The sequence below is a fragment of the Bactrocera neohumeralis genome, chromosome 4 (assembly GCF_024586455.1).
Source record: "Bactrocera neohumeralis isolate Rockhampton chromosome 4, APGP_CSIRO_Bneo_wtdbg2-racon-allhic-juicebox.fasta_v2, whole genome shotgun sequence".
NCBI classification, from domain to species: Eukaryota; Metazoa; Arthropoda; class Insecta; order Diptera; family Tephritidae; genus Bactrocera; species Bactrocera neohumeralis.
In genome coordinates, this window is record NC_065921.1 from 68,179,203 (window position 1) to 68,203,570 (window position 24,368).

The 24,368-nt window shown below is 40.7% G+C and overlaps 3 protein-coding genes across 12 annotated transcripts in view; 2 read left to right on the forward strand and 1 right to left on the reverse strand.

Annotated features, from left to right (window-relative positions):
• Positions 1–6,387: 6,387 nt before the first annotated feature.
• Positions 6,388–8,185, forward strand: LOC126757048 (uncharacterized). Its single transcript, XM_050470635.1, has 4 exons — positions 6,388–6,508; positions 6,565–6,693; positions 7,597–7,722; positions 7,796–8,185. The coding sequence occupies exons 1-4, from the start codon at positions 6,391–6,393 to the stop codon at positions 8,023–8,025; spliced, it is 603 nt and encodes a 200-aa protein (XP_050326592.1). The 5' UTR covers positions 6,388–6,390; the 3' UTR covers positions 8,026–8,185.
• A 2,380-nt stretch (positions 8,186–10,565) lies between these two features.
• On the reverse strand, positions 10,566–13,666 carry LOC126757012 (pre-mRNA-splicing factor syf1 homolog). The gene is made up of 5 exons (XM_050470575.1): positions 13,519–13,666; positions 12,728–13,425; positions 12,083–12,670; positions 11,270–12,014; positions 10,566–11,198 (listed from the first exon to the last, which is right to left on the reverse strand). The coding sequence occupies exons 1-5, from the start codon at positions 13,561–13,563 to the stop codon at positions 10,626–10,628; spliced, it is 2,649 nt and encodes an 882-aa protein (XP_050326532.1). The 5' UTR covers positions 13,564–13,666; the 3' UTR covers positions 10,566–10,625.
• A 573-nt stretch (positions 13,667–14,239) lies between these two features.
• LOC126757011 (uncharacterized) overlaps positions 14,240–24,368 on the forward strand; it is a 61,806-nt gene continuing 51,677 nt past the window's right edge. For 4 of the 10 annotated variants that reach the window (XR_007666671.1, XM_050470572.1, XM_050470573.1 and 1 more), the window contains exon 1: positions 14,240–15,302. The gene's annotated coding sequence lies outside the window, so the exon portion shown is untranslated. Of the gene's footprint in view, positions 15,303–18,877; positions 19,468–24,368 lie in introns of those variants that run through there. The other 6 variants (XM_050470565.1, XM_050470566.1, XM_050470567.1 and 3 more) reach the window with 6 other exon arrangements.

Sequence of the window (24,368 nt, forward strand, 5' to 3'; positions counted from 1 at the left end):
CGAGTTTTCGAGAGAAAAGTTCTGCGAAAGATTCACAGTCCTTTGCGCTTTGGCCACGGCGAATATCGCATACGATGGATGGATGAGCTGTATGAGATATATGATGACATTGACATAGTTCAGCGAATTAAAAGACAGCGGCTACGCTGGCTAGGTCATGTTGTCCGGATGGATGAAAACACTCCAGCTCTGAAAGTATTCGACGCCGTACCCGCCGGGGGAAGCAGTGGAAGCGAATAGCGCTCAACTCCCGTTGGAAAGACCAGGTGGAGAAGGACCTGGCTACGCTTGGAATATCCAATTGGCGCCACGTAGCGAAAAGAAGAAACGACTGGCGCGCTGTTGTTAACTCGGCTATAATCGCGTAAGCGGTGTCTACGCCAATTACGAAGAAGAAGAAGTCTCTCAGAGAAATTTTGCAAACGTCATTTTCTCTTCAAGAAGCTGCTCATTTGTCGGAACTGCTGATATTGGACTGCCATACAAACTGAACGATCGGAATCAAGTTCTTGTATGGAAAACTTTCGCATTTGACGTGGTATCTTCACGAAATTTGACATGGATTACTGCTTAAGGTAATAATATAATCTCCGAAAAAATTGTTCAGATCGGATTACTATAGCATATAGCTTCCATAAAAACTGGACACATAGTTACTAAAAGAAATGCACATGTGAATGGTATATTAGCTTCGGTACAGCCGAAGTTAACGTTTTTTCTTGTTATATTTAACTTTTTACGTTTAAAATGTTTCAACCTACTATAATTTTTTTCCAAAATTATCTACCCTGGTCCATAAAGTTGTTCTCCTTTTACTATAAATTTAAACGCAATTGCAAAATAATAAAATACTGACAATCCATTTATGGTTGTTAATAATTTTGGCTATTTGTCTACCACACTCTCGGACCACAAATCAAACAGTCAATGGGAGATGCATTCTCTTTGCACGGTCACAAAACTGACTTGTGCTGGCGTTCAGTGCGCCGACAGGACATTCAATATGCTCGGACACACACCAATTTTTACGCCACACCAAGTTGGCTTATTGTGAGAAAAATGTGAATAAATACAATAAATGACTGAATAATTTATTGACACGAAAATATTTATTGAGATATCTGGCAGTCAGCAGCAGAGCGTGTGAAAACGAAGCAAGAGGCTGAGATTGGCAGAGTCAAAGGATAGTAGTGCTGGTACTCACTTAGTGTTAATAATACCATTTCCGATTAGAGATCCGATTTTTGATAACTTGAATGCCTAAATTTTTGTATTCAACATTGTTTGTAAATTTTTTTTATCGAATTAATGGATTTTAAAAGCGTCAATAGCGCATATGAAAAATACTAAAAATAGAATAAGTGTCTGTAAACTAATTTTTCAATGTATGTAGCTAACAAAAAGGATTCGTTTTTTACCCTCCCAAATGGAGGAAAGATGTGTAGAAGTTTACGCAAATGAGGAAAGTTTTCTGAGCGTCATTCATTTGAGAGTGGCCAAAACGATTCTTTTACATTGTATGGCTCAAGCAGCTTACGACTCTCGGTCCTAGAAAAAAATATCGTATAATAAATATAATAAATCGTTTGAAGGCGAACTAAAGTGAGAAGGCGAATCATCCCTCCCGAGGGTTGTGCGCAGAGTTTGGAACCCGCTACTTAAAAAAACGTCCCCAATGAAAAAGACATAACAGCCTCGCATGAGTGATCCCCTATTGATGACGATCACTGCAAACGTATTAAGGATTACGTTTTATGGGCATATACCTGGAATGTCTGATCCTTTAATTGGGAAGATGCCGCTACCCAGCTGGTTAATGTCCTCGTAAGAGTAAAGGCCAACATCACCGCCATCCAAGAAGTGCGATGAATGAGACAAAGATTGAGGACGATGTGACCAAAGATGTCTTCTATGAGTAATATAAAATATGGTTATCTGTAGTACTAAATTCCAGCATAGAAAATTACCTGACTGTCTCCGGATCGAAAAGTCACCAACCAGATCGAGAAGTGACAATCACAACAGACAACCAACTCATCAGCAACTCGGTATAAGAGAGCTTGTCAAACTGGCCGATAAGGGTAATGTTCGAACATTCTACTAAGTGATGCAGCGACTAACAGAAGGTTTAAAGACCGGAGCATACGCCTGTGGAACCTGCCTGCGAATGGCAGTGAAAGCATAAAACCAGGAGATGGTGAACTAGTTTCCCCAATCGATGACGATGAAGCAGACGTTCCATTGCCCGACCATGAAGAAGTTCGAATAGCAATTACCAATCTGAAAAACAACAAAACAGCGGAGCCGATGGATTCCCAGCCGAGCTATTCAAAGACGGCGGCGAAGAACAGATAAGGTCATCTACCGTGGGATGAGCCTCTTCAACATCGCGTATAAGGTTCTATCGAGCGTATTTTGTGAAAGATTAAAGTCCAGCGTCAACAAACTGATTGCACCTTGCCAATGTGGCTTTAAGCCTGGAAAATCAACAACTGATCAGATATTCAAAAAGCAAGGGAAGCAGAGGAAGACCTCACTCCTTTAGGAAGACCAGGAGGAGAAGCACCTGGCTACACTTGGAATCTCCAATTAAACTCGGCTATAACCATGTAAGCGTTGTCTACGCCAATAAAGTAGAAGAAGAATGTATTAACTTTATAGGGTTTCAACTTTAGTGTTGAGTTGTTTAGTCGAAGAGACCGAAACCCATGTCGTCGTCTTCCTCGGACTCCGACTCCTCCTTTTTGGCTTCTTCCTTCTTTTCGGCAGCAGCGTCAGCACCAGCAGCTGGAGCAGAGGCATATTATCAGGAAAGTGTTCTGGAGGCTGCTTTGAAGCCGTGGGCAAACAAACATTTCGGTCGCAAACCATGGATGTTTCAACAAGACTCAGCAGCGTCTCACAAAGCGCGAGTGAACCAAGAATGGCTAAAAAACAACGTTTCGAACTTCATTACGACCACACAATGGCTCTCGAATTCACCAGATGCGAATCCATTGGATAATTCTCTCTTTGCCATTTTGGAGAGCAAGGTCCGAAGTAAAAAATACACCAGTCTCGAGATGCTGAAGAAAGCCATTATCTGTGAGTGGGCCGAAATACCGGCAAGTCACATTCGGGCAGCTTGCGATTCGTTTTTTGACCGTCTCATGGCCATAGTTAAGGCAAAAGGTGGTCATATCGAGCAAAAGTGAATTGGTCCTGAATTTATGATTATTTTCACATATTTTGTACTTTAAAATAAATAAAAATAGTTTTCCAAACCGAATTAATGGATTTTTTAATTGGTTGGACCCTGTAATTTCCCTTTAAACGTCATTCCATACTCTCATAACCTATTATGAACCCTCCTATTTGTACATTTTCGATAGTGAGTAATAAAAAATCATGAAAGACCAAAATAAACATTTTGGACATTTGTTGTTGTCCGGCGCGGTAAGTCCCGTTATTCGTGGGTGCATAAAAAACTTTGTGGGAAAGCAAATCAACTAGAAATACACACGTGGTGTGAAAAGCGGTCAGACGAATAGTCAAGCTGAAAGAAAAAAAAAAAACAATATGAAATCGAAAAAAATAATTTTATTAAAAGTGAATAAAAAGAAAGAAATCCACCGGCGGAAGTATTGCAAGCCGCCGCAGAAAAAGTGCAACCTACCAATAAAATATTGGCATTGTGGCAATAAAACATCACAGGCGATTAATTTCATGAACTGGCAAGTGAAATCACAAATAGATTTATGGGATGTAACAAACATTTACACACAAACTCAAATGTAAATAAGTATGTTTTTTTGTACCGAAAAATAGTAAGGGTATATGAGAAAAAGATTGCTGCGGACTGCAAAAAAATCTAAAGTACAATAAAGTCTAGCAAATGGTCTGCAGAGCTTAACTAACGTCTGGTCATAGCGGAATCGCTGGAAACTGCATAGCCGAAAAGCTAGCTAGAGGAGGCACTCTCGCTCCCAACGGAATGGGAACTAGTTGTATCCCCATTTTCATCGTGCGCTCAGCAGCCGTTGGTGACCACCAGCCTTTGCGGGACTACAAGATCCTTCTGGCCTAGACTAGAACGTAGGAGATCTACTATCCTACTTGTCCTTGAAAAAGTTCATCCCTAGGCTATCATTCAATAGCGTGGCTTTGGTAATTTCTTATCCACCAAAGCCAAAAGATTTGGAGAAACTAATTGAAAAAGGATGATCGAATCGTGTGTAGAAGTTCACCCAAGTAAGGAAAGTTCTCTAAGCGCCATTCACTTGGGAGTGGCCAGAAACGATTCGTTTACATATAGCTCAAACAGCTAACGCTTTGCGGTCTTAGACCAAGCCCTCCACAGAGCTGTGCGTTGGGTTTGGGAACCGCCAAGCAAAAAACGCCACCAATTAAAAGGAAACAACATGATGAGACCCTCTTTTGAAGACGACCACGCCAAACGCATTAAGGATCACGATTTACGATGCACCTGGAATGTCCGGTCCCTTAATTTGGAAGATGCCGCTGCCCAGCTTGATGTCCTCGTACAAGTAAAGGCTGACATCATCGCAGTCCGAGAAAAGGACAAGAACGAAGACGTGTGGGTTCTTTATTACAGCGGCCATATAAAGGAACGCAAATTTGGTGTGGGATTCGTGGTGCGAGAAAGACTCAGTCGTCGAGTCTTATTGTAGCGGAGATACGCAATCGGCTCTGTACAGCAAATCACGCCTGTCAACAAACACAGGGCAGGTACTGTATCGAGAAGCTATTATCACCACCAGTGAAACGGTTTTCTACTTGACTTGCACTCCTGCTCTCTAAGAGCACTCATCAACAACTCGGTATAAGGGAACTGTGGGACGGTATTTCAAGCTCCTTACATACAGCTGCAAGCGAAACCATGGATCTTCGTCAAGATCGCAAGAACAAGTGGTACGATGAGGACTGTCGTGCCGCAGTGGAGAGGAAACAGACAGTCTATCTCGCCTACCACCACACGAGCATGCTGGGATAGCTACTGAGAGTTGAAAAAGGAAGCGAGATGAATATGCCGAATTGTGTGAGTACGAAGAGCTTGGCAAGCTGGCGGACAGGAGTAATGTTTCAAAAATTTTACGAAAAGATGCGGCGACTAATAGAAGGTTTCTAGACCGGAGCATAATCTTTTAGAACCCGCAGAGAGGATCTAGTTATTGATGCCGAGAGCATATTGAAAATGGAGGGAACACTTCTTCAGCCTGCTAAATGGCAGTGAAAGCATAACATCAGGAGATGGTGAACCTGTTTCCCCAATAGATTGTGATGAAGCAGACGTTTCATTGCTTGACCATGAAGGAGTTCAAATAGCAATTACTCGTCTGAAGAACAAGTCGGACGAAAACATGTCCGACGATTGAAATTTAAGATTACTCTGCTCAATCATAAGCCCACTCAACATCGCATATACGGTCTTACTGTATGAAAGAAAAAGCCCACCGTCAACAAACTGATTGGACCTTATCAGTCTAGCTTCAGGCCTGGAAAATCAAGAACGGACCAAGGAAAGGAAAGACGCGTGAAAAGAGGATGGACACACACCACCTCTTCATCGAAGGTTTTCGATTTAATACCCGCCAGTGGAAGCAGAGGAAGACCTTCACTCCGTTTTGAGATCAGGTGGAGAAGGACCTGGCTTGGTTTCTCCAATTGGCGCCACAAAGCGAAAATAATAAACGACTTTCGCGCTGTTTTTAACTTGGCTATAATCTCGTAAGCGGTGTCTACGCTAGTGAAGAAGAAGAATTTATAGACTTGTCTTTGACTCAAACCCAACAATGTGACAATTAATGATACTATTGAACTAACCCATAAGATGTGTCTTCTTCATTTAGTACTACCATAACGTGAAGTTGTTGACAAATTTTGTGTTCTTATGACCAAAGAATATTCGTGTAACAACCACAACAAGATCGTACATCTGTCCTTACGGTAAACGGTTCGTTTAGCCGGAACGAATGCAGTTTAGAGCCACTGATGGACTGTCTTTTCAGCAACAGTCGGTGATATAGCCGCTGTTTGAGCCGTTCTACATTATCGTCTACTGACAATGAAAGTCAACAGTTGTAACAACAACAACAACCACCACCAGTGAATAAATCCCGCATCAATAAGTGGTAAATAAAGAGAGGTCCAACTTCGCGTTCAACATCAAATTTGATAAGATAAAATCAATGATGAATCGTACGACAATAAGACAGTTATCAGACATACATACATACATACATATGTACAAGTTTGTGTGCGTTTCATAAATATATAATCAAGATAATAGTGCAAAAAAGCGCGTTGCGATTCTTCAAGTATTTTAAGCACTCGACTGCCACTTGGCCATTAGTTAGCAATTACAATTGCATTTGTGATGTTCAAATTCCGATGTGTGCACAATTGTTTGTAGACCCCGACCCGCACCAGAAAGTGGCAATAATGCTGCGCATACTTATCGGCTTGGCCCTTGCCGGCGCTGTGTCAGGCGACGATGCACAAGTTGAATGTAAGTTGGAGGCCGAAAAAGTGCAAAAGTGTAAATAAATTCAACTGTTTCACCAGATCCTTACTGTTTTCGCTTCACCTGGATCGGTCCGTATCAAGACAAGAAACACATTGGCGGTTTGACTTGTGAGCACTTGCGTGAGGACTTCAAAAATGTGCCGTGTCGACGACCGCTAGTGGCGACAGGTGAGTGCAATGTAAGAGTTGATAGTTCCGACTAGAGCCGAATATTGAGAAGTTTTGTTGTTGCTTTTAATATTTATACCCTTAAGGTTTAATTAAGTTTGCTACAAAGTTTATAAAAGCCGAAGAAAATGTCGGAGACCTTCTGAAATATATATACATATATAGTATATATAAATGATCAGCATGACGAGCCGAGTCGAGTTAGCTTTGTGGGTCTGTCTGTCTGTCTGTATATACGAAAACGAGTCGCTCAGTTTTTGCGATATATTTTTGAAATTTTGTAGACGTCCTTTTCTCCCCAAGAAGCTGCTCTTTTGTCGGAACCGCCGATATCGGACCACTATAGCATAAATCTGGCATATAAACTAAGGAAACGGCTGGAATCTTTTCGAAATTTAAGGTAACATATTAATCTCCACATAATGCCACGCGTGATGTTTTGCTCCAAAGCCTGAATCGAAGCGGGATTGTTCGTGTAGACTTTAGACTTTGCATATCCCCACAGTATTTCTAGATGAAATGACAGCTCTTGCAGCTCTTCAGGTTGTTATCTGTCCCAAATGTGACAATTTTGCTTGTTTGTATACCCATTGAGCCGGAAATGGCCTCATCGCTGAACAAAATTTGGCTCGAAAACGTCGGATATTCTTGGAACTTCTCAAGAGCCTATAGAGTGAAGCGATGTTGCTTGGAAATATCAAGCGGCTTCAGTTTTGCATTTTGTACACTTTCAATTTAAGATCTCGACGTAAAATGGCCAAGTCGTTCCATACGTCAGTCCGAGTTGATGCAAACGGCGTCGGATTGGGAATCCACGGTACACTCTCAGCTCCGCCTGCTATATTTTCTTCATTAAATGTTTTTTCTTATTTGACATTTTTTTCCATGTCATGACATCTGCAGATAATGATGCCATACCGGACACAGTCGATTTGTGGCGTCATAATTACAAACAGCCGAACGCTTTTGGTTGCCCCATGGTGCCGGGAGAGACGTGCGTCAAATACACATACACCTACAACAAGGGAGGTGGGTTATACCGTTATACAAATATATTTTGCATTTTCTTTCACGCTGTGCAACTCTGCTTCTTCATTTTCAGTGCAAAACATCACTTATATGTGCGCGAAGGTGAACGCCAGCAGCGGTTGCTATCGACAGAAGTACATTTCCGGCTTGGAGGTAGAGGTGTGTGTCTGTGATTCACAGCAAGGACACATGCCTTGCAATCGCGCCGCGTACTCACATCGGAATCTACTCAAAAATGGCATATTGTTGTTGCTGTTAGGCGGGTTTTCACTCATTTGGCTTCAATTAGTGGCAGCACTGTGAATAATTTCAACTCTCTAACAGTAAAATTAGGTCAAATTGAGGCCCTATGTTCCACCTAGGAACTACGGGAAAATATATATACATATATATATAAGTAAGGTAGATACGTAAGCGCGGAATCACGAATTAAATGCACTCGCAAATTCTAAAAATGAAGAAACGTAAATTTTTTCGAAATACCAAACATGGAATTAGGTGGTAGTATGCGTTAGTGGGCGTGGTTATGGACCGACTATACCCAGTTTTGGTACTAATTGACCTTGATTCGCCGGTACGTTGGCAAATAAAGTCAACAGGAAAAAGGAAATTCACTTTATTGGGTGTATGAGAGCTATGAAAAGGTATATGCCGATCATTGCCTTTTACGATTCGGTATCAACTTATGCGAAGAACAATGTTCTGGTTAAGATTTCTGTGATAATAATCGATATACCTTAGAAAGTCAACCGAATATTCGATATGTTGAGAGAAAATTGTGGAACCAAGCCGCACTTTGATAATCTAATCATGAGCGGAGAGACGAAAGTCAGCCTGCGGTCACCTATTTGAAGCGGAGCCGCCTCCTAGGAACATCAGGAGAACATTCCTTCGACGAACTGGAATAATATTCTAATAATATTCTCTCCCAGTATGCATCATAAAGGCACTGGAGAAAAGGAATGTGGCGACTCCAGTATGCAGATGGATAGAGGCTGTACTGCGTACTAGGATAGCTGAAACCTGTTTGGGGGAGAGTAAGATCAAGTCTTGGTACCACGATTGGCTGCTCACAGGGTAGAGTTCTATCGTCCCTACTATGGAGCCTAGTAAGAGATGAGCTCTTTGAGTTGCTCACAAACAAGTGGATGCGGTGGCAGAGGTACGCCGATGACATTGTCATAAGAACACTCTCTACGACATAGTTCAAAGAGGCTTAAGTCTAACAAAGGGAGGGTGCAATACGATAGGGTTAAATATCAACTTAACAAAAACAACCATCGTCCCTTTTACAAAGCGAAGATCTCTTCCGGGCTTGAGGCACCTAACATTAGGTGGCAGGAAGTTGAAGATGTCTAAAGCGGTCAAATTTCTAGACTATCACATTAGACTCAATCTTACGGTGGCATAGGCACGTAGAACTAACACTGTCCAGAGCCACCAAGACACTCATGATATGCAGACGCCTAGCCGGCAGATCCTGGTGCTGCAAGCCAGGTATCATCATGTGGCTGTATACCAAGATCGTAAGGTTGCACCTGCAAAGACTCACCTCCGTCTGCGCTTCAGGGGCAATGCGCACTTGCCCAACCGAAGCAAGTCATGCTGGAGCTCACACCGCAGCATCTAGAGATCAAACAGGTAGCGAAACATACCACGCTACTCATGGCAGTAGAGGGTTTTTGCAAAGGGAAAATAATGTCGTCTCAAGAAATGAAGGTATTAGGAGAAGACACACCACTGACCCCGTTTTCATAACAGTCAGGTCTACGTAACCGGAACGGACCCAGATTTTTTTCTGGCCAAGGACTGTCTACTCGACAGATTTCTGCCGCTACAGCAACAACAACAACATCCCACTGGTCTCTCCAAGCGACTGCGTTACGAAGAGTGTAAGCTTTACAAAGAAGTTTACAGTAACTCTCGGCAGTAGGGCGGAGTGGAATGATTTCACGCTCGACCTACTACTGAGGGGCAGCACTATCCATTAGCACACTGACGGTAGGCATTGGGGGCAGGCATTGCGAGACCGCATACCAAATTATCCATACCAAAAGGACGTTTTCCGAGCATCTTTCAAGCAGAAGTTTTTGCTATAAGTCAGTGTGCAGGGTTAGCCGGCAATGAGCTGGCGAATGAGACGAACTAGCCCGCTCTGCGGCAGCGTAAAGGATAATGGGGTCAGAACCTTGTATTGCGATTACGATAAAGTAATTGATCCGCACGGAGGAGCGAGTAAGGAGAGAACGTCACTGGCAGCAAGCAGCAGGTTGCGCCACGCCAGGCTACTACTGGGAGGGTACAAACTTGCAAGGTTTGGCAATATGATCAACCTCTCCCAAGACAAATTCCGTCTCTTTGTCGCGTTCTATACAGGACACACTAGACCATAGGTCGCAGTGCAAAGCCTGAATTACTTTACTCTTTATAGACCCTGACTTAAAGAACCTTAGTGCCGGATGACACTAATCACTTCTTTGCATGCCTCATGAAACCAACTCACTTAACGCTCCCTCTCTGTGGTCCCAACCTGTCGAAACAGCTCGTTTCCCTGGCCTACCGTTAAGTGAGGACAGTTTCCTCGAAATTAATTCAGGAATGCATTCTGTCGCTACAACAACAACAACAACAACAACAACAGTTAACTGTCCGTTCCCACGGTCTTAGTAATCGGAACTGATCCGGATTTGTATTATATATTTACTTTCCCCCAGAAGGGGTCTAGATAAGCGGTACAACAACAACGGAAGTCCAAACAAAAACTGAAATATTATTTCATACGATACATAGACGTTGCGTATAGGTATGTACCGTTGCGAGAGTATAAAACATTTATTGAAACATTTGTTTGTAATTAAAATTTATTTCATTTTATTTACTACAATCAATAAAATGTGCGACACTCAATCTGCTTCCTGTTCATTATCATCATCATCATCATCGGTGGGCTTTTTCAAGCTGCCAAACACCTTCGCCGGTATGGCTTGTTGTTCGATGCGCAAGCGCTTCGCCGAAATGACGTTCTCCTCATTGCCGCCACGCTTTTGTGTGCCATTTGCAACGCCCTCAGCCTCCTCGTCGCCGTCTTCGTCCTCGTCTTCATCGCTATCGCCAATGTCGATTTCATCCGGATTCACCACCTTGTCCTTGGCGTTGCCACCTTGCGTCTCGCCACGCACAAACATAATATTGCTGCTGGTTTGCGGCTTAAGCGTTTGCTGTTGGCGTGCCTGTTGCTCTGCCGCTGCCTTAGCCTCGAGCAGACGCATAGCATCGCCAGCGCTCTCGGCGTTGGCACCGCCGCCAGTTGGTTGATTGAGAAACTGTGCGGCCATCATGTTCACTTGCGTGTTGTAGGTGGCCTGCACGGAGCGCTTGATGCGCAACATTTCGCGCATTGTGTCCTCATTGCCATGACGCACCTCAAACTCTTTCCAGGTTTGCCAAAAGTCGGCGGTTATGCGTGGATCACATACCTGTGGGTGGATGGCGAACGCAAAATATTTATGTAAATACAATTAAAATGAAATATAATAAATTTGTTCACCTGTGAGCAATGCGCATAAATGGCGCGTGCGCGGTCAATCTCGCCCAGCTTCGTTTCCATCTCCGCAAAGCGCACACACATCGGGCGCATATTCTCCTCGGGCAATGCCTCGATGGCCTTTTCATAAATTTCACGCGTACGCGGCAGCCCATAGATCTCCGCGGCTTTCTTTATGAATATGTTGTACATGTCGAACATTTCTTCGGGCTTGACGGCGCTGGTGGCGCGATCATAGACGGCCATAGCATGACGCGCCAAACCGTGTTCCTCCTCCAACTTAGCATACAACAGATAGAAGTACTTGGCATGCTCAGGCGGACAATTCTCCAGGCACTGTTCGAAAAGATCACGTGCACGCTCCAATTTTGTACCGCCATAACGCTTGAGAAACTTTGTCAAATAAGAATTCCATATGTCATAGACATTTGGCCATTTGAAGAGCGCAATGCCCTTTTCATAGGCGCGAAAAGCTTCCTCGAAGTAGTTGTGCTCCTCTAAGAAGAGCCCATAGTTAATGATAATTTGCGGTGTGCAGATTTTCAAGTCGATTATGCGATCGTATACAGCTTTGCATGTTTTGAAGGTACCAAAAGATTCCTCCAAATCGGCGTACATGGACCACACCTTCAGCGAGCGATATAAACGCATTTGCACTGTCTCGGTATCGTCATGATAGGCCACTTTACGTTTCGGCATTGCGGTGGCTTTTTGCATCAAACGTAGAGCGCCCTCAAAGTTCTCCTGCCTAACAACAGATATCAAAAGTTATATAATTAGAAAATTTTTTGGAAAAATATATACTTTATAACACACCTGATCTCCATTTCTGCCCATTCACACCACACTGCCGCTAGATCTTCCACTTTCACATACTCCACCTCAGTGCCACGCTCAAAAACCACACGCGCGTCCTCCACTTGATTATTGGATTCGTAAAATTTAGCGAATTCCACCCATAATGTATGTAGTTTTCCCGCCGCCAACTTTGGTTGCACCGTCTGCACGGCTTCGGTGTATGTATTGATTATTTCGTGTGGCTTGCCTTCGTACAACTTTACACGCTTGTGCCACTCATGCACATTGTGTGGATTCTGACGCAGTAGCACGCTATTCAATAGCAGCAAACGTCGCTCCATGAGATACTCGAAGCGTGCCAAGCGCAGTTCAACATCGATGTCGTCGTCTTCGGTGGCGTGTGGATCGTTCGCCACCATTTCCATGCGTTTATTCAAGGATACCTCCTCGAATTGAGCATACTCATCGAACACTTGCGTGAAGTCGCGCACTGTGGTCACGGTTTGTATTGCTTCTTCATAAATATCGCGTGCGCGATCGAAGAGACCCGAGCGCACATAGTAATCAGCTAAAGAGTTCCAGAGATGACCGAGCTGATCAGTGTAACTAGATAAAAGAAAACGAATAGATACATAAATAACATAAATATTTACATATACAAACCGTCTGAGGCCGCTGCGTATAATAGCGTCAACATTCAATGAATGCACTTTGTCGGGATTTTTCGAAATCAAATCGCACAGCTCATTCCACAACTGATGGTTAGACTTCCCATGCTTCGACACGAAATGCTCATTGTCCACCACTGAAGCCAATTGCTGTGCAGCTTCATCTAAGCGCTCGACATCAATTAAATACTCTATATACTCTTCAGCATCTTCCGGAAATAGTTTCAGGTAGCGCCGATAGATGCGCAATGCTGTTTCTGGTATATCGAAACGTCGCACAAATTTCAAATAAAGCGGCCAAATACGATGATGCTGTGTAATGGGCAATGCACGTAAAGCGCGATCAAACACGTGCCTTGTACGCGTAATGCGACATTGCGTCGTCATAAAAACGCCATAATCCATCCAAATGCGTGGCATTTTGTGCATGAACACAAGTGCTCTTTCGAAAGTATTATTCACTTCATCATACATTGGATCATTGAGTGGGCGTCCACGCACTTGCTTACGACGTGTACGTAGATAATTATACCAAATTTTGTAGCTACCCGGCAACTCCTTGAGCGCGCGCTCATATACTATATTTACGCCACAATTGGGCGCCTTGGATTTGTGTTCAATGTAACGAAGCCAATGTTTCACCGAATAAGCATTTCGCAAAATCTCCTCCTCGTAGGGCACATCCTCCTCAGGCTGTGAAAAGATTTTAAGTTTAGCAGTGAAAGTTGGCATTAACATACGGCCGCCGAAAATAAAAATAAGACTTTCCGCGTTTGATATACTTACAAAATCTATATCCACTGTAATCAGTGGTTTATCAATAAGTGTCATTTTATTATTTAAACAAAATTTCTGAACATAAATTATTTTTTTAACAAATATAACATAATCGTATAAAATGCGATAAAATTTGCAAGGAATGCTTATTTGCCGATCAGCTGTTTTGACTGATGGTTAAAAACCCAGCAGTGTTGGAAAATGTTTCATATGAAGGCTCACAATTTTAATAGATATCTCATATTATTAAAAACAACTGATCAAAAACTAATAAAAATATCAATTTAATAATATTGCTATGTTGTAAATATTAATATTAACCTATATGTAGCAAATATTATATATTGACTCAATTTCTGATCAATAATTTTATAACTATTCTGATATATAAATCTAATTGTGTTTGCTGTAATTTTTGCTCCCAATACCGGGTGATTCGTAAAAAACAAAATATAATAAATAATATTTAATCAGTATGTGCTTTGATTTATTTAAAAAAAACGAAAATATTTTATATTGGAGACACAAAAATAAATAATAAAATTGTTTGAGGTAAACGTTAATATTTTGTATAACAACTCCAGTATATGTATTTTAGTGCTAAATACAATTTAGTTCGACTTTGCTTTGTATTCAGAGTTGCCGTTGTAGCTGCAAAATAACAATCAACACGCAACCCTAGTGAATTTTCTGATTTTGCTTTGTTGAACAGTTTTCTATAGATTTTTGACGTGCCCGGTTGGAGCAAAGCTAAAGTTTTTATTTTGTACGCCGCTTAGGACATAGAAAAACCAATAAAGTTGGAACCAGTTTGTGTAAATAAAATCTAACAAAGCGCATAAGCACTGTGTGACTAATATATGGTTTAACATTTGTTTAAGAAAAAAAAGTCTAAGAATTGTGTGAGTGTGTGTAGATTATAAAGTCTACTATTAAGCTAGAGATTAGCAGATAGTAAAAGTGTATGTCTACTACACATAGTTTAAAATTTAATGTGAAGAGTGTTTAAACAAAGTCGTCAAATATAATAGTTTCGAAAGCACATGATATTGCATTAAAAGCAAAGTGCAGCATAATTAAATAGCAAAGTTGGTTGACGAGTTCGTCCGGATTGCGCCGCAGTCGCTGCCAACGTACTTCAGCGCTGTCATGCCTTATCGCTGTTCTTTTGTATGTTTGTGCCGAGTTTAAACAAACTGCTTCCTATTGAGTTTTTGAACAAATTAAACCAATCTGCATTTAACCAAATTTTGCAACTAATCGCAGCGAAGGATGCGCTTTCTCCATGCCTTGCATTTGCAGTTTTTCTTGTGGCTGTAGTAGCTCCTATGCGTGTGTGTGTTAATTTTGACGTTTCAAACCAAGGCAAACAACCACTGCTCATGTTTATTTGAACCTTTACCCATACTCAACTTTTGGCGTTTGTTTGTAATGCTTTAGTATTTTAAATTTTGCTGTTCAAGCAGGATAAAAATAAAATAATGTGCAAGAAAGCATTAGTTACAAAATGAAGTTGTGCATAAGTGTGTATAATATATAAGAAATATCATAATCAGCCAGTGAAAACTTAAATATATTTCTTTCAGTTGTGAACTTCATCGCAGTGCAGAATGTGAATTTTAACAAAAGAAAAGTGATTTGAAAAGGAGCTAAAAATAATAAAGTAATCACAAACGTCAGTTCCAAATAAATTTAATTACTTCTTTACATTTAAACCAATTGTGTTGAAGTCAGAAATAGTGAAATAAATAAAATAAAGTAGATTCAAACTACGTACGGAATACACAAGCAAGGTTTGTATACATTTTATATGTATTATACTGTAGGGATGAATATTATTATTTATTTTGAAGTGTACATACATATTTGTATATTAAATATTTGTTAATATTTAATTATTTGATTTTATTTTCTTTATATTAGTTATCTAAAACATTAAGTGCGATTAAAAATAGTCTTTCTTTCAAATTCAAATCACTAATTTTACTCTATGGTACAATTTTAAAAATATGCTTGTAAATTTTGTAATTAATTTTTAAAAGCTAAATATAAAGAAGTAAGAACAAGTATAAAGATCAATTAAATATCCCAGCCAAATATTTTTAGTGACAATCGGAGCTGCGAAATTTATAATTAAAAAATTTGGACTAAAAAAACTTATATTTTAAAATTTCAATTCGATTTTTGAGATATAAAATTAAATTTCAATGTTTGGAAATAATAATTGCGAAAAGATTTATTTTTCTTTAAATTGAAATAACAAATAAAATTTATTTTTCAAATTAAAAGCTGGAATGAAAACGGATAAAACTAGAAAGATTTAAATGTTTCTAACTGAAAAATTATACTTAAAAGCGATTAAATATAATTAAGACAAAAGAAATATTAAATGTTAATATGTTATTAAAAAAATAAGCTCTCCTTTTCGAAACATAGTCAAAAATAAATAAAAAAGTCCAAAAATATGCATTATAAAACAATTATTATTTTTTTGTCTTTTCTTATTAGCTTAGAATTAATTTTTCTCATTCCTTCCACCTTATATTTTTGTTTCTGTTCAATAAATAAATATTATTGTTAATTAAGAATAAGAAAAAGCGATAAAAAAAAGGTATATTGTAAATTATTTTTATGGCATTATTTGCAACTCGGATGGCAACCATTTTCATAAATTTATCTTTTCGCGATTATACTCTTGTTCTCTCTTTTCTCCATACACTCTCATTCTCTTTATACAATCTGATTTTAGCCAATTAGTCGTCCTTTCTGTTGAGTGGCGCCTTCGTGATTCTCACCTACATTATACCGTCTTACACACTGTATTGTTTTTGCCAATAGCAGGCCTACCTGTCGCCACTGCTTACCTTGCTACCTATTGTGAATAGGCACACGCGCTGCTGACTAAAATAACTTTTGTACTTTTCGGACCATCAAAAATTATATTTTGGCGGCGTTAATGTATTGAAGTGTGAAAAGGCTAGCTGCAAGCCTTTAATGACTTTACTAAGCAGAGTAAACCTTAGTACTTCAAATCAGCATAATTATGACATAAGCCGATATGTGAAATACCTTAAACATCTTATAATAGCTATTATGTGCTTTTAAAGCTGGCTAGACATTGTAATGGCAGGAAGACATGATTTGGATTGCTCCAGAAGATATAGCAACTCATTAAAGTTTTATCTTCTTTAGCGTCGCTCATAAAATAGAAAATAAAGGTTATGTTTACGAAAACACTTAATGCATTAGCATCAACATTAAGGCTTTTAAATTTAATTTTATATAATTTATCAACTTCCTGTGAAATATTGCTTTTAGATGAGTAAACTTTATTAATAAAATCGAGGACAAAAGCCTTTAAGTTTTCCTTGTTTCCAAATTTCTATGACCACCTTAATCCTTTATTCATTATTTTTATTTGAACCAACAATTTTTTCGACTGTATAAAATTTGTTTGATTAATACAACCGTAGTTCGCTCCAGTCATTCACCATAGTTCTCTTTTATAAATTCACATTACTCTTGTAAGGTTCCTTCTCTGTATTCCTCTCCATATGTTCCCTTAAAAGGATCGAATATGCGCGGAATGAGTGTATGAGTCGGGAAAACGAGTTGCCACCATTGTCGTGGTCAATACTATATAATGGATACAGGTTTTATTTGAGTGGATATAGATAGTATGTAGCTTTTCGTGGAACAAGAAACTTGTTGTCCTCGTCAGTTTTTTTTATGTTGCTGCTAACGAGTAGTTTGCGGCACAGTGGAGCAAAATGCGAAAGGATTTTAATAAAAAACTGTAAAAACTTCACTTTTTAAAACGACAATATAAACATCATAAAGAAACTAAGCTCATGTTGTGTAAGTTCTTCTTCACTTTGCAGTGGCCAGAGTAGAATGCCTACTGGTTCCCACGACTTGGCATGCCGCAAGCCTTGTATTGGTTGCCAATACTTCTCACTGCCTACGCCTTCTTCCTTGCGGAAGGTCAGGTCAACATGCTGCTTCCAAAGCATGTAAAAGAGAATCCAGACCAAGATATTTGACTATGTTGGTCGTCCCTACCTCTCTGACCCAAGTGTAAACTTTCTGAGCCCGGGCAGATCCATACGTCTCATGAACGGGACGATGGTCGTTTTAGAGGTGTTGATGTTCAACTCAACCCCACTATACCACCCTTTAGTCCATTGTCAGTTAGCAAAACTAGTAGGTCGTCCACGACAAGGCTCCATAACAGGGGGGATAGCACTCCTCCCTGTGGGCAGCCTCTTGTAGTACCGAGACGAATCCTTGTATCTCCTAGCGTGGTTTCAGCTATTCTGGTGCGCAGTACGGCCTCTATCCATCTGCGCACCGGGGCTGTCAGATTCTCTTTTTCTGCAGTGCCCTGACTACGCTCTAGTCTGACATGTTATCGAAAGCACCTTCGATGTCTACGAAGGCGCTTAGCATCACTTCTCCTCCTTCCAGCAAAATCTCTTAACTCCGAAGTTAGTTAGCACAGAGCAGTAATGGTTGATCTGCCTGTTCTGTCAGCATGCTGGTTCACATGCCGGGGTGCAATTTACACAGCCTTCGTTCTTATTTCGTAATCCATTTTTTTAGTTAAAGGGGAGTTAGATTAATGGGCCTGAAGGATTTTGGCAGTGAATAGTCCTTCTTTCCTACCTTGGATACAAAGATCACCGCGAAGTCCTCCATATTTAGGTATAATCGCGATATATTCCGCTTTACCAGCTTTATATCATTCCATATATTTTGTTCACTCACTAACCACTGTCGTCCAAAATCTTGAATGGCTAGGCAGCAGCAACAGCGCATACACACACACACACACATACTTGTCGACATAATTGGTCCACGATGCCGGTTACTCGCAAAACCTTTGATACCTACGACTGCATATACATAAACACATCCATCTGCACGTAGTAGGTAGATAGATACACACAATCACCGCCTAAGCTTGCACAGTAGGCGGCCGCCAACGAACTTCTGAGCTGTTGGCCTGCTCCTGCCCATAACTACCTTGCGTTGTTGGCGGAGAGTATTGCGAAGTTGGTGTGCGCCAGCGTATGCGCGAACTCACTACAGGCTCTCTAGTTTCAGCTTTCGCTCTCATTTCTCAATATTTAGGCTCCAACACTGCCAACTCCTGGCACTGATGGCTGTGTGTGTGTGTTGCAAAATATAAAACAAAAATAATTTTCATTGCTGAGTGCATTTGTCAGCTGCTTGACTCTTTTTGTTGTTGTAGATGTTTCATCTGATTGTTGTTGCTTTGCTTTTCCTTGCGAATATCCACTTCAAACTGGGATACCTACTCCACGCCGAACGAACGACTGAAGTCAGTTTCAGTTCAACAGAGTGCACTCGCACAATTCGGTACAAGTTGCGGTTTGTGCAGCAGCAAATTTTTTAACGAAAATACCCAAAATGCTTACACATACATACACGTACAGTATACACGAAGTGTGATACCATTTACTCCAACTGCCTTGACTGACTGACTAAATGTTGGCTGAAAAAAAAAAAATGTGAAGTGAAGTGATGTGAGGGAAAGATGTGTAAGCTATTAAAGCGTGTAGCGGTGAAATTCTCGTAAAATCAAATAAAGTGTTAAAAAAACAACACCAACACACGCATCTAGCTTTAATGCTGCGTATCTGCGGTACGCGAAAAAAGTTTCGTGGAAAAATCAATGCAAATCAAATTTCATATATCAAATTCTGCAAACGAAGAAGTGTAAGAAATATAAATGGTAGTGCAAAAAATAATGAATAAGCAAAGCAGCGGAAAATTTTCAGTACAAAATTGTAGTTTGTGAAAGTTAAGTGCAGCACATAGTACATGTACCTTTGAAATTACATTTTTATGTGTAGACCCATAATATAATAACAACAAAAAATACCTTTCCACATACTCAGTGAAATCGACAGCAAAAACTCAACAGTGAAAATGGTAATTTTTCACAAATTTTGTATATCTTTTACCGCAAATGTATTTTGGGGCACATTTATATACCATATATGTATTTGCTGTATGTACTATGTAGTGTATATGTATGTTTGGCAGTGTTGTATCGGTATGCGTAATTGGCGTAACTATACGCAAAAGTGCTTCGGCGGCATATCTAAATCGTGCCGCTACTACGCTCGTATTTTTTCCTGCCACAAACGAAGGGCTCTGGGAGGAGCGAGTGGTGTTGCAGCAGAATATAGAGAGTTCTACATTTGGTGTTTGAAATTATAATTTTAATGAAATTTGTAAACTATGTGTGTCTTTTATTTTTATAATTTCATTAAAAATATTAAGCTGTGTGTTTTTTCGAAATTTTTTATGTTATATATTTCCATGTTTCTTTGAAATTATTAGTATTGTGAAATGTGAAATGAATGCACAAGGACCAGGTATCATATAGCCGTAGTATGTAATACATTTTAGTTTCTTTTAGAACCATTGAAGCATATCATACTTTGTGTGTTTATAATCGGGTGATCTCATATGTTTCGGGTTTAGATCGTCTTAATTTACTTGAATTGAGTAAGAGACTGCAAATCCTAGCTTAATGGCCGTACAAGTAATCTAAACCTAAATCAAATATATTATCCAAATACCCGAATATGTTTTTGTGTTGAAATACTCCTAAAACTATACATATATTTCACATAGAAAGCTTTAAATATCAGAGTTTAAGAATTAGCTCAGCAAAGACGGTATATGTGTTATTAGAATATTTTAATTGAGTTTATGGATAAACTTTGCCTTCAGAAACTTGTTCTGGATTCTCCCAAGGAATTTCATCTCAAAAATTACTCGTTTATGCATTGTAAACATTTGGAATATCCAATGTGTAAGGTTTTTAATGGTCGGAAGACTGTATTCGTATGGTGCAGAAAGTATACTTAATGTCTCGTTAGAGATTTGCAGTAACGGAAACGTGCTGTTTCGACGGGGTCGGACCAAAGGCAGAAGGGTGTCAGATCTGTTGGGTTAGCAGGGCTTGCAAACATATGTTGGATATGTCAGGGTCTATTCTGGATAAGTAGGAGTTTAACCTGCTGCAATATCCAGAACGGAGCTGCGCAAGGGTCACTCTCGTTTCTCGCGGCAACTCGAGATCTTCGCCTGCAATGGGTGGTGATTTGACTCTCAAGTACGCCATTCACTGAGAAGGAGTCGGTGAAGGTGTTAATGGCTCCACTGTGAATGGCGGTTAGTTCTTGTCGGAAGTTAGTTGGGTTCGAAGTCTGGTCGGCGTAGTGTTTTATGTCGTCGAAGTAGCTGAGGAATGACCTCTTGATGCTCCTAGGAGGCAGTTCCGCTCCAAGCAGGTGACTACAGGGATGATTTCAGCAAAAGAACCCGAGCAAGAACTGCTTGGGGAGGAGTTCATTATGCTCCTTAACTGGGAGCATACGGGCCTCAGTAAATCACATAAGTTTTCAAATTGCAATATTACAATGGCTCTTATGATCTCCTAACGTGCATTACATAATTTGTTTTTTAATGATTACAACCTGAAAAATCCTATTGTTTTGACAGCTGTCAAATTACAGCCCTGCTACTTTGAAACTCAAATTATATAACCCTGTATAAGTACATAAAGTACAATATTAAAGAAAGCAAAACAGACAGACCGCTGACTCCAACTGAAACCACACAAACTAAATAATATGTGCCAAATGCCTTACCAAATGATGATGGGGCCGTAACGGTGGGGCACAAGTAGCGTGAACGTATGCAATTTAGCTACAGACTTATATGTATACGTAAATGTGCATTTTGTGAATATATACGAGTGTATAGTGAAAAATAGTTGCAACCGAATGGAGTTAGTGGCCCTGCGTGGCTTACAGTGTGCCATTGTGTGAAGGATGTGGCTGCTGTGGAACCAAGCCTAGTTGTCGTTTTGTTGTTGACAATGTGGAGCAGCCCAACATGAAGCTGCCAGAAGAGGCAATGGCTGCATGCACAAGTGTGTGTGAGTGTGCTGAAGACGTTGCACTTCATCGGCGACACGCATTCTGCGCGTGAAGCTTGTGTACTTGCAGCGTGACTCCTGCAGCTCATAGTCTGCTATATACATATGTATGTGCAATTAAATGTTCGCTTTATAGGCGTTTGTATTTGACTGGAAACAATAGCGGTGTGACGCAGTGCGACACGCATATTCTGGAAGACTGGAGCGTATACTAACCGATAGACGCGCTCACTGAACCCAAACAAACAACGCCTACCTACCAATATTCTCTATAGCTCATTGCTGAGATTTTTTTTTTTCAATTTTAGTTTTGTTTGCCTTTGTTTTTGTTTCATTATTATTATTATTTTCCTTCTAACTTTCATCTTGTTAGACAGTTGGTACTTAAACGGGCGTCTTCCGCAAATCTTTTGTTGCCTCTGCTGCTGCCAAGTTGATGTGCGTGCCTGACAGCTACTGTTGCTGTTGCTTGCCAAAGCATTTTGTTGCTGTTGCACGCCTTAGCTGACGATATTTTATATACTTTGCATATTTGCAAAAGTCTGCCTGCGCATAACTCCCTTTCATCAGGCAGCGGTCAGTTACTTCTCAGCCGCGCTCATGAATATAAATATGAAGCATACAAAAATATTAAATCGAAATTCGAAATTTAAACTGGGCGTGTTTCTCATATGCATACACCCATTTCGGGATATTATTAGTGCTGCGGCCAAAAAAGTTGCCGTAATATAGTTTGATGGCTTAATATTTGCATACAATATAAATTTGCATATTCTTGTATGCTACAACGCCCATTTTTGTAGTGCGAACTCCCAACACTTCACTGTTATCTGAAAAGTCGAATTTTTCTGTGAATAAAGGCGAGGAGCTCAGAAAACAAAATCTGAAATTTTATGGCTAAGCTTGCCGCATTCTTGGCAGCCGTAACATAAAAGCTTCTGTTGATAAAAAGTGATGCCATTTTATAAAACTAAACTAGGCTTGGTCCTCAACCTGTCGCTGACCACTCTTCAAATATCCGGTGTGTGGAAAATCAGAAGAATGGTCCCACTACTGAAACCTGGGAAACCCGCCAACGAAGGGGAGCATTATCGTCCGATAACTCTACTTTCCCCAGTAGTGAAGACACTTGAGGACTTGCTCGACCTTCACACACCACCTGAGCAAACCACCACAATGGCTTCCGATAAGTAACCGTACCACCACAACACTTAGCGTCATAAACGGCCAGATAGTTCGTGGTCTTAACCAGAAACTACGTTGCGAAAGAACGATCCTCGTAGCGTTGAACTTGTCAAAAGCATTTGACACAGTCAGTCACACAACACTACTAGAGAACATCAAAAAAAAACTACGCTACCTCCAGGACTGAAGAGGTGGACCATGAACTGCATGAGATAAAAACTCCAAACTGAGAAGAATTAAACAAAGGGTTCCGCAGGGTGGTATCCTCTCCCCGCTTTTGTTTAACTTCTGTATCTCGAAACTCCCACAACCACCTATCACCTCGTACGTTGATGATTGCACGATATTGACGTAGGTAAACGGTCTCTCCGACCTTTATCGCTTCCTCGCTGCACAGAACTGAAAACTCTCCCATACTAAATCCCCAGTGACCATATTTACAAACTAGACGAAGGAGTTCAGCCTTGACCTTAATATTGCAGTCAATGGTGTCAAGATTCTGACTGTCAATAATCCTAAAATTTTAGGTGTGGCTTTTGACAGTCAGTGCTCCTTCACTCGCTAGCCAGCAGCACATGAGAAAGGACAAAGTAACGTTGTTAGCAACTTACAAGGCAAATGGTCGCCTGGATGCAGTGAAACGCAGACGATGAAGCTCCAGACTTGTCAGAACACTGCACTCCGGACTACGACAGAATATCTCGTATTAAACATCTGCATAGTGTGGCCCGTATGCTCCCAGTTTTGGAGCATAATGAACTCCTCTCCTGGCTTTCGCATATTTTGGAGCGAAGTAACCCGCTTGCAAAACTACCATCCATTCGTTTCCCACGCGCCGTAAAACAGCGCATACTTTCAGACTTCCTGAACTGAATAGAAATATGCCTTAATCGCTTATTTAAACCACACAGTTACCTCTACCATAAACGCCCAACAACTCTTCTACTTCACATTTTGCTTACAAATATGTGTTTACTTGCCACCGATAGAGGATCATCTGGTCATACCGGTCAATCGGTATATAAGTATTCCTATACTTTTTGCCTCACTGCTTATCCATTAACTCGTTCACACCATCTCCTGATTGCTGCAACGGGCACTCTCGCATATTTACACTTAGAATGAAAAAAAAGTTGCGGGTCCAAAAAAACCCAACCGCCCGCTTGTTTGCACGCGCATTGTTTCCACGAAATTACGACTTGCAGTTGCCCCGACCATTTCAGCCACAACGACATTACAAGTAAACCCAAACCGAACGCTGGCCATAAAACAGCTTATGCCCACAAAGCCCACTTGGCTTGGCGTGCCCATCTTCGGTACTCAAACTCGATGTGCCCGTCTGTTTGCCTTGCGCTTGCGCGTCTTGCTCGACTCCTACAGCCGTTGGGCAAGCTGACAAAGATTCGGTCTTTTGATCATGACAGTTGGCTGACACTCCAAACACATCCAGCGTCAGCCAGTTGGGCTGGCTGATACCAATGGCCAATGTACGTGTACACAGGAAACTGTTGGTCTGTTTGGCCATAATAAATACAACAACAATGACAATAATAATAAAAGCGGAGCAGAGCGGTACAACATTCGAAAAGGCAAGTTCGTCCAACCAGTCGGGCAGCAAAAAAATAGCGTTCATGCATAGTTAGCTCCAGCAGCGTCGCCTTTGTTGGCACACAACTGCTTTAGCGCTTTGAGC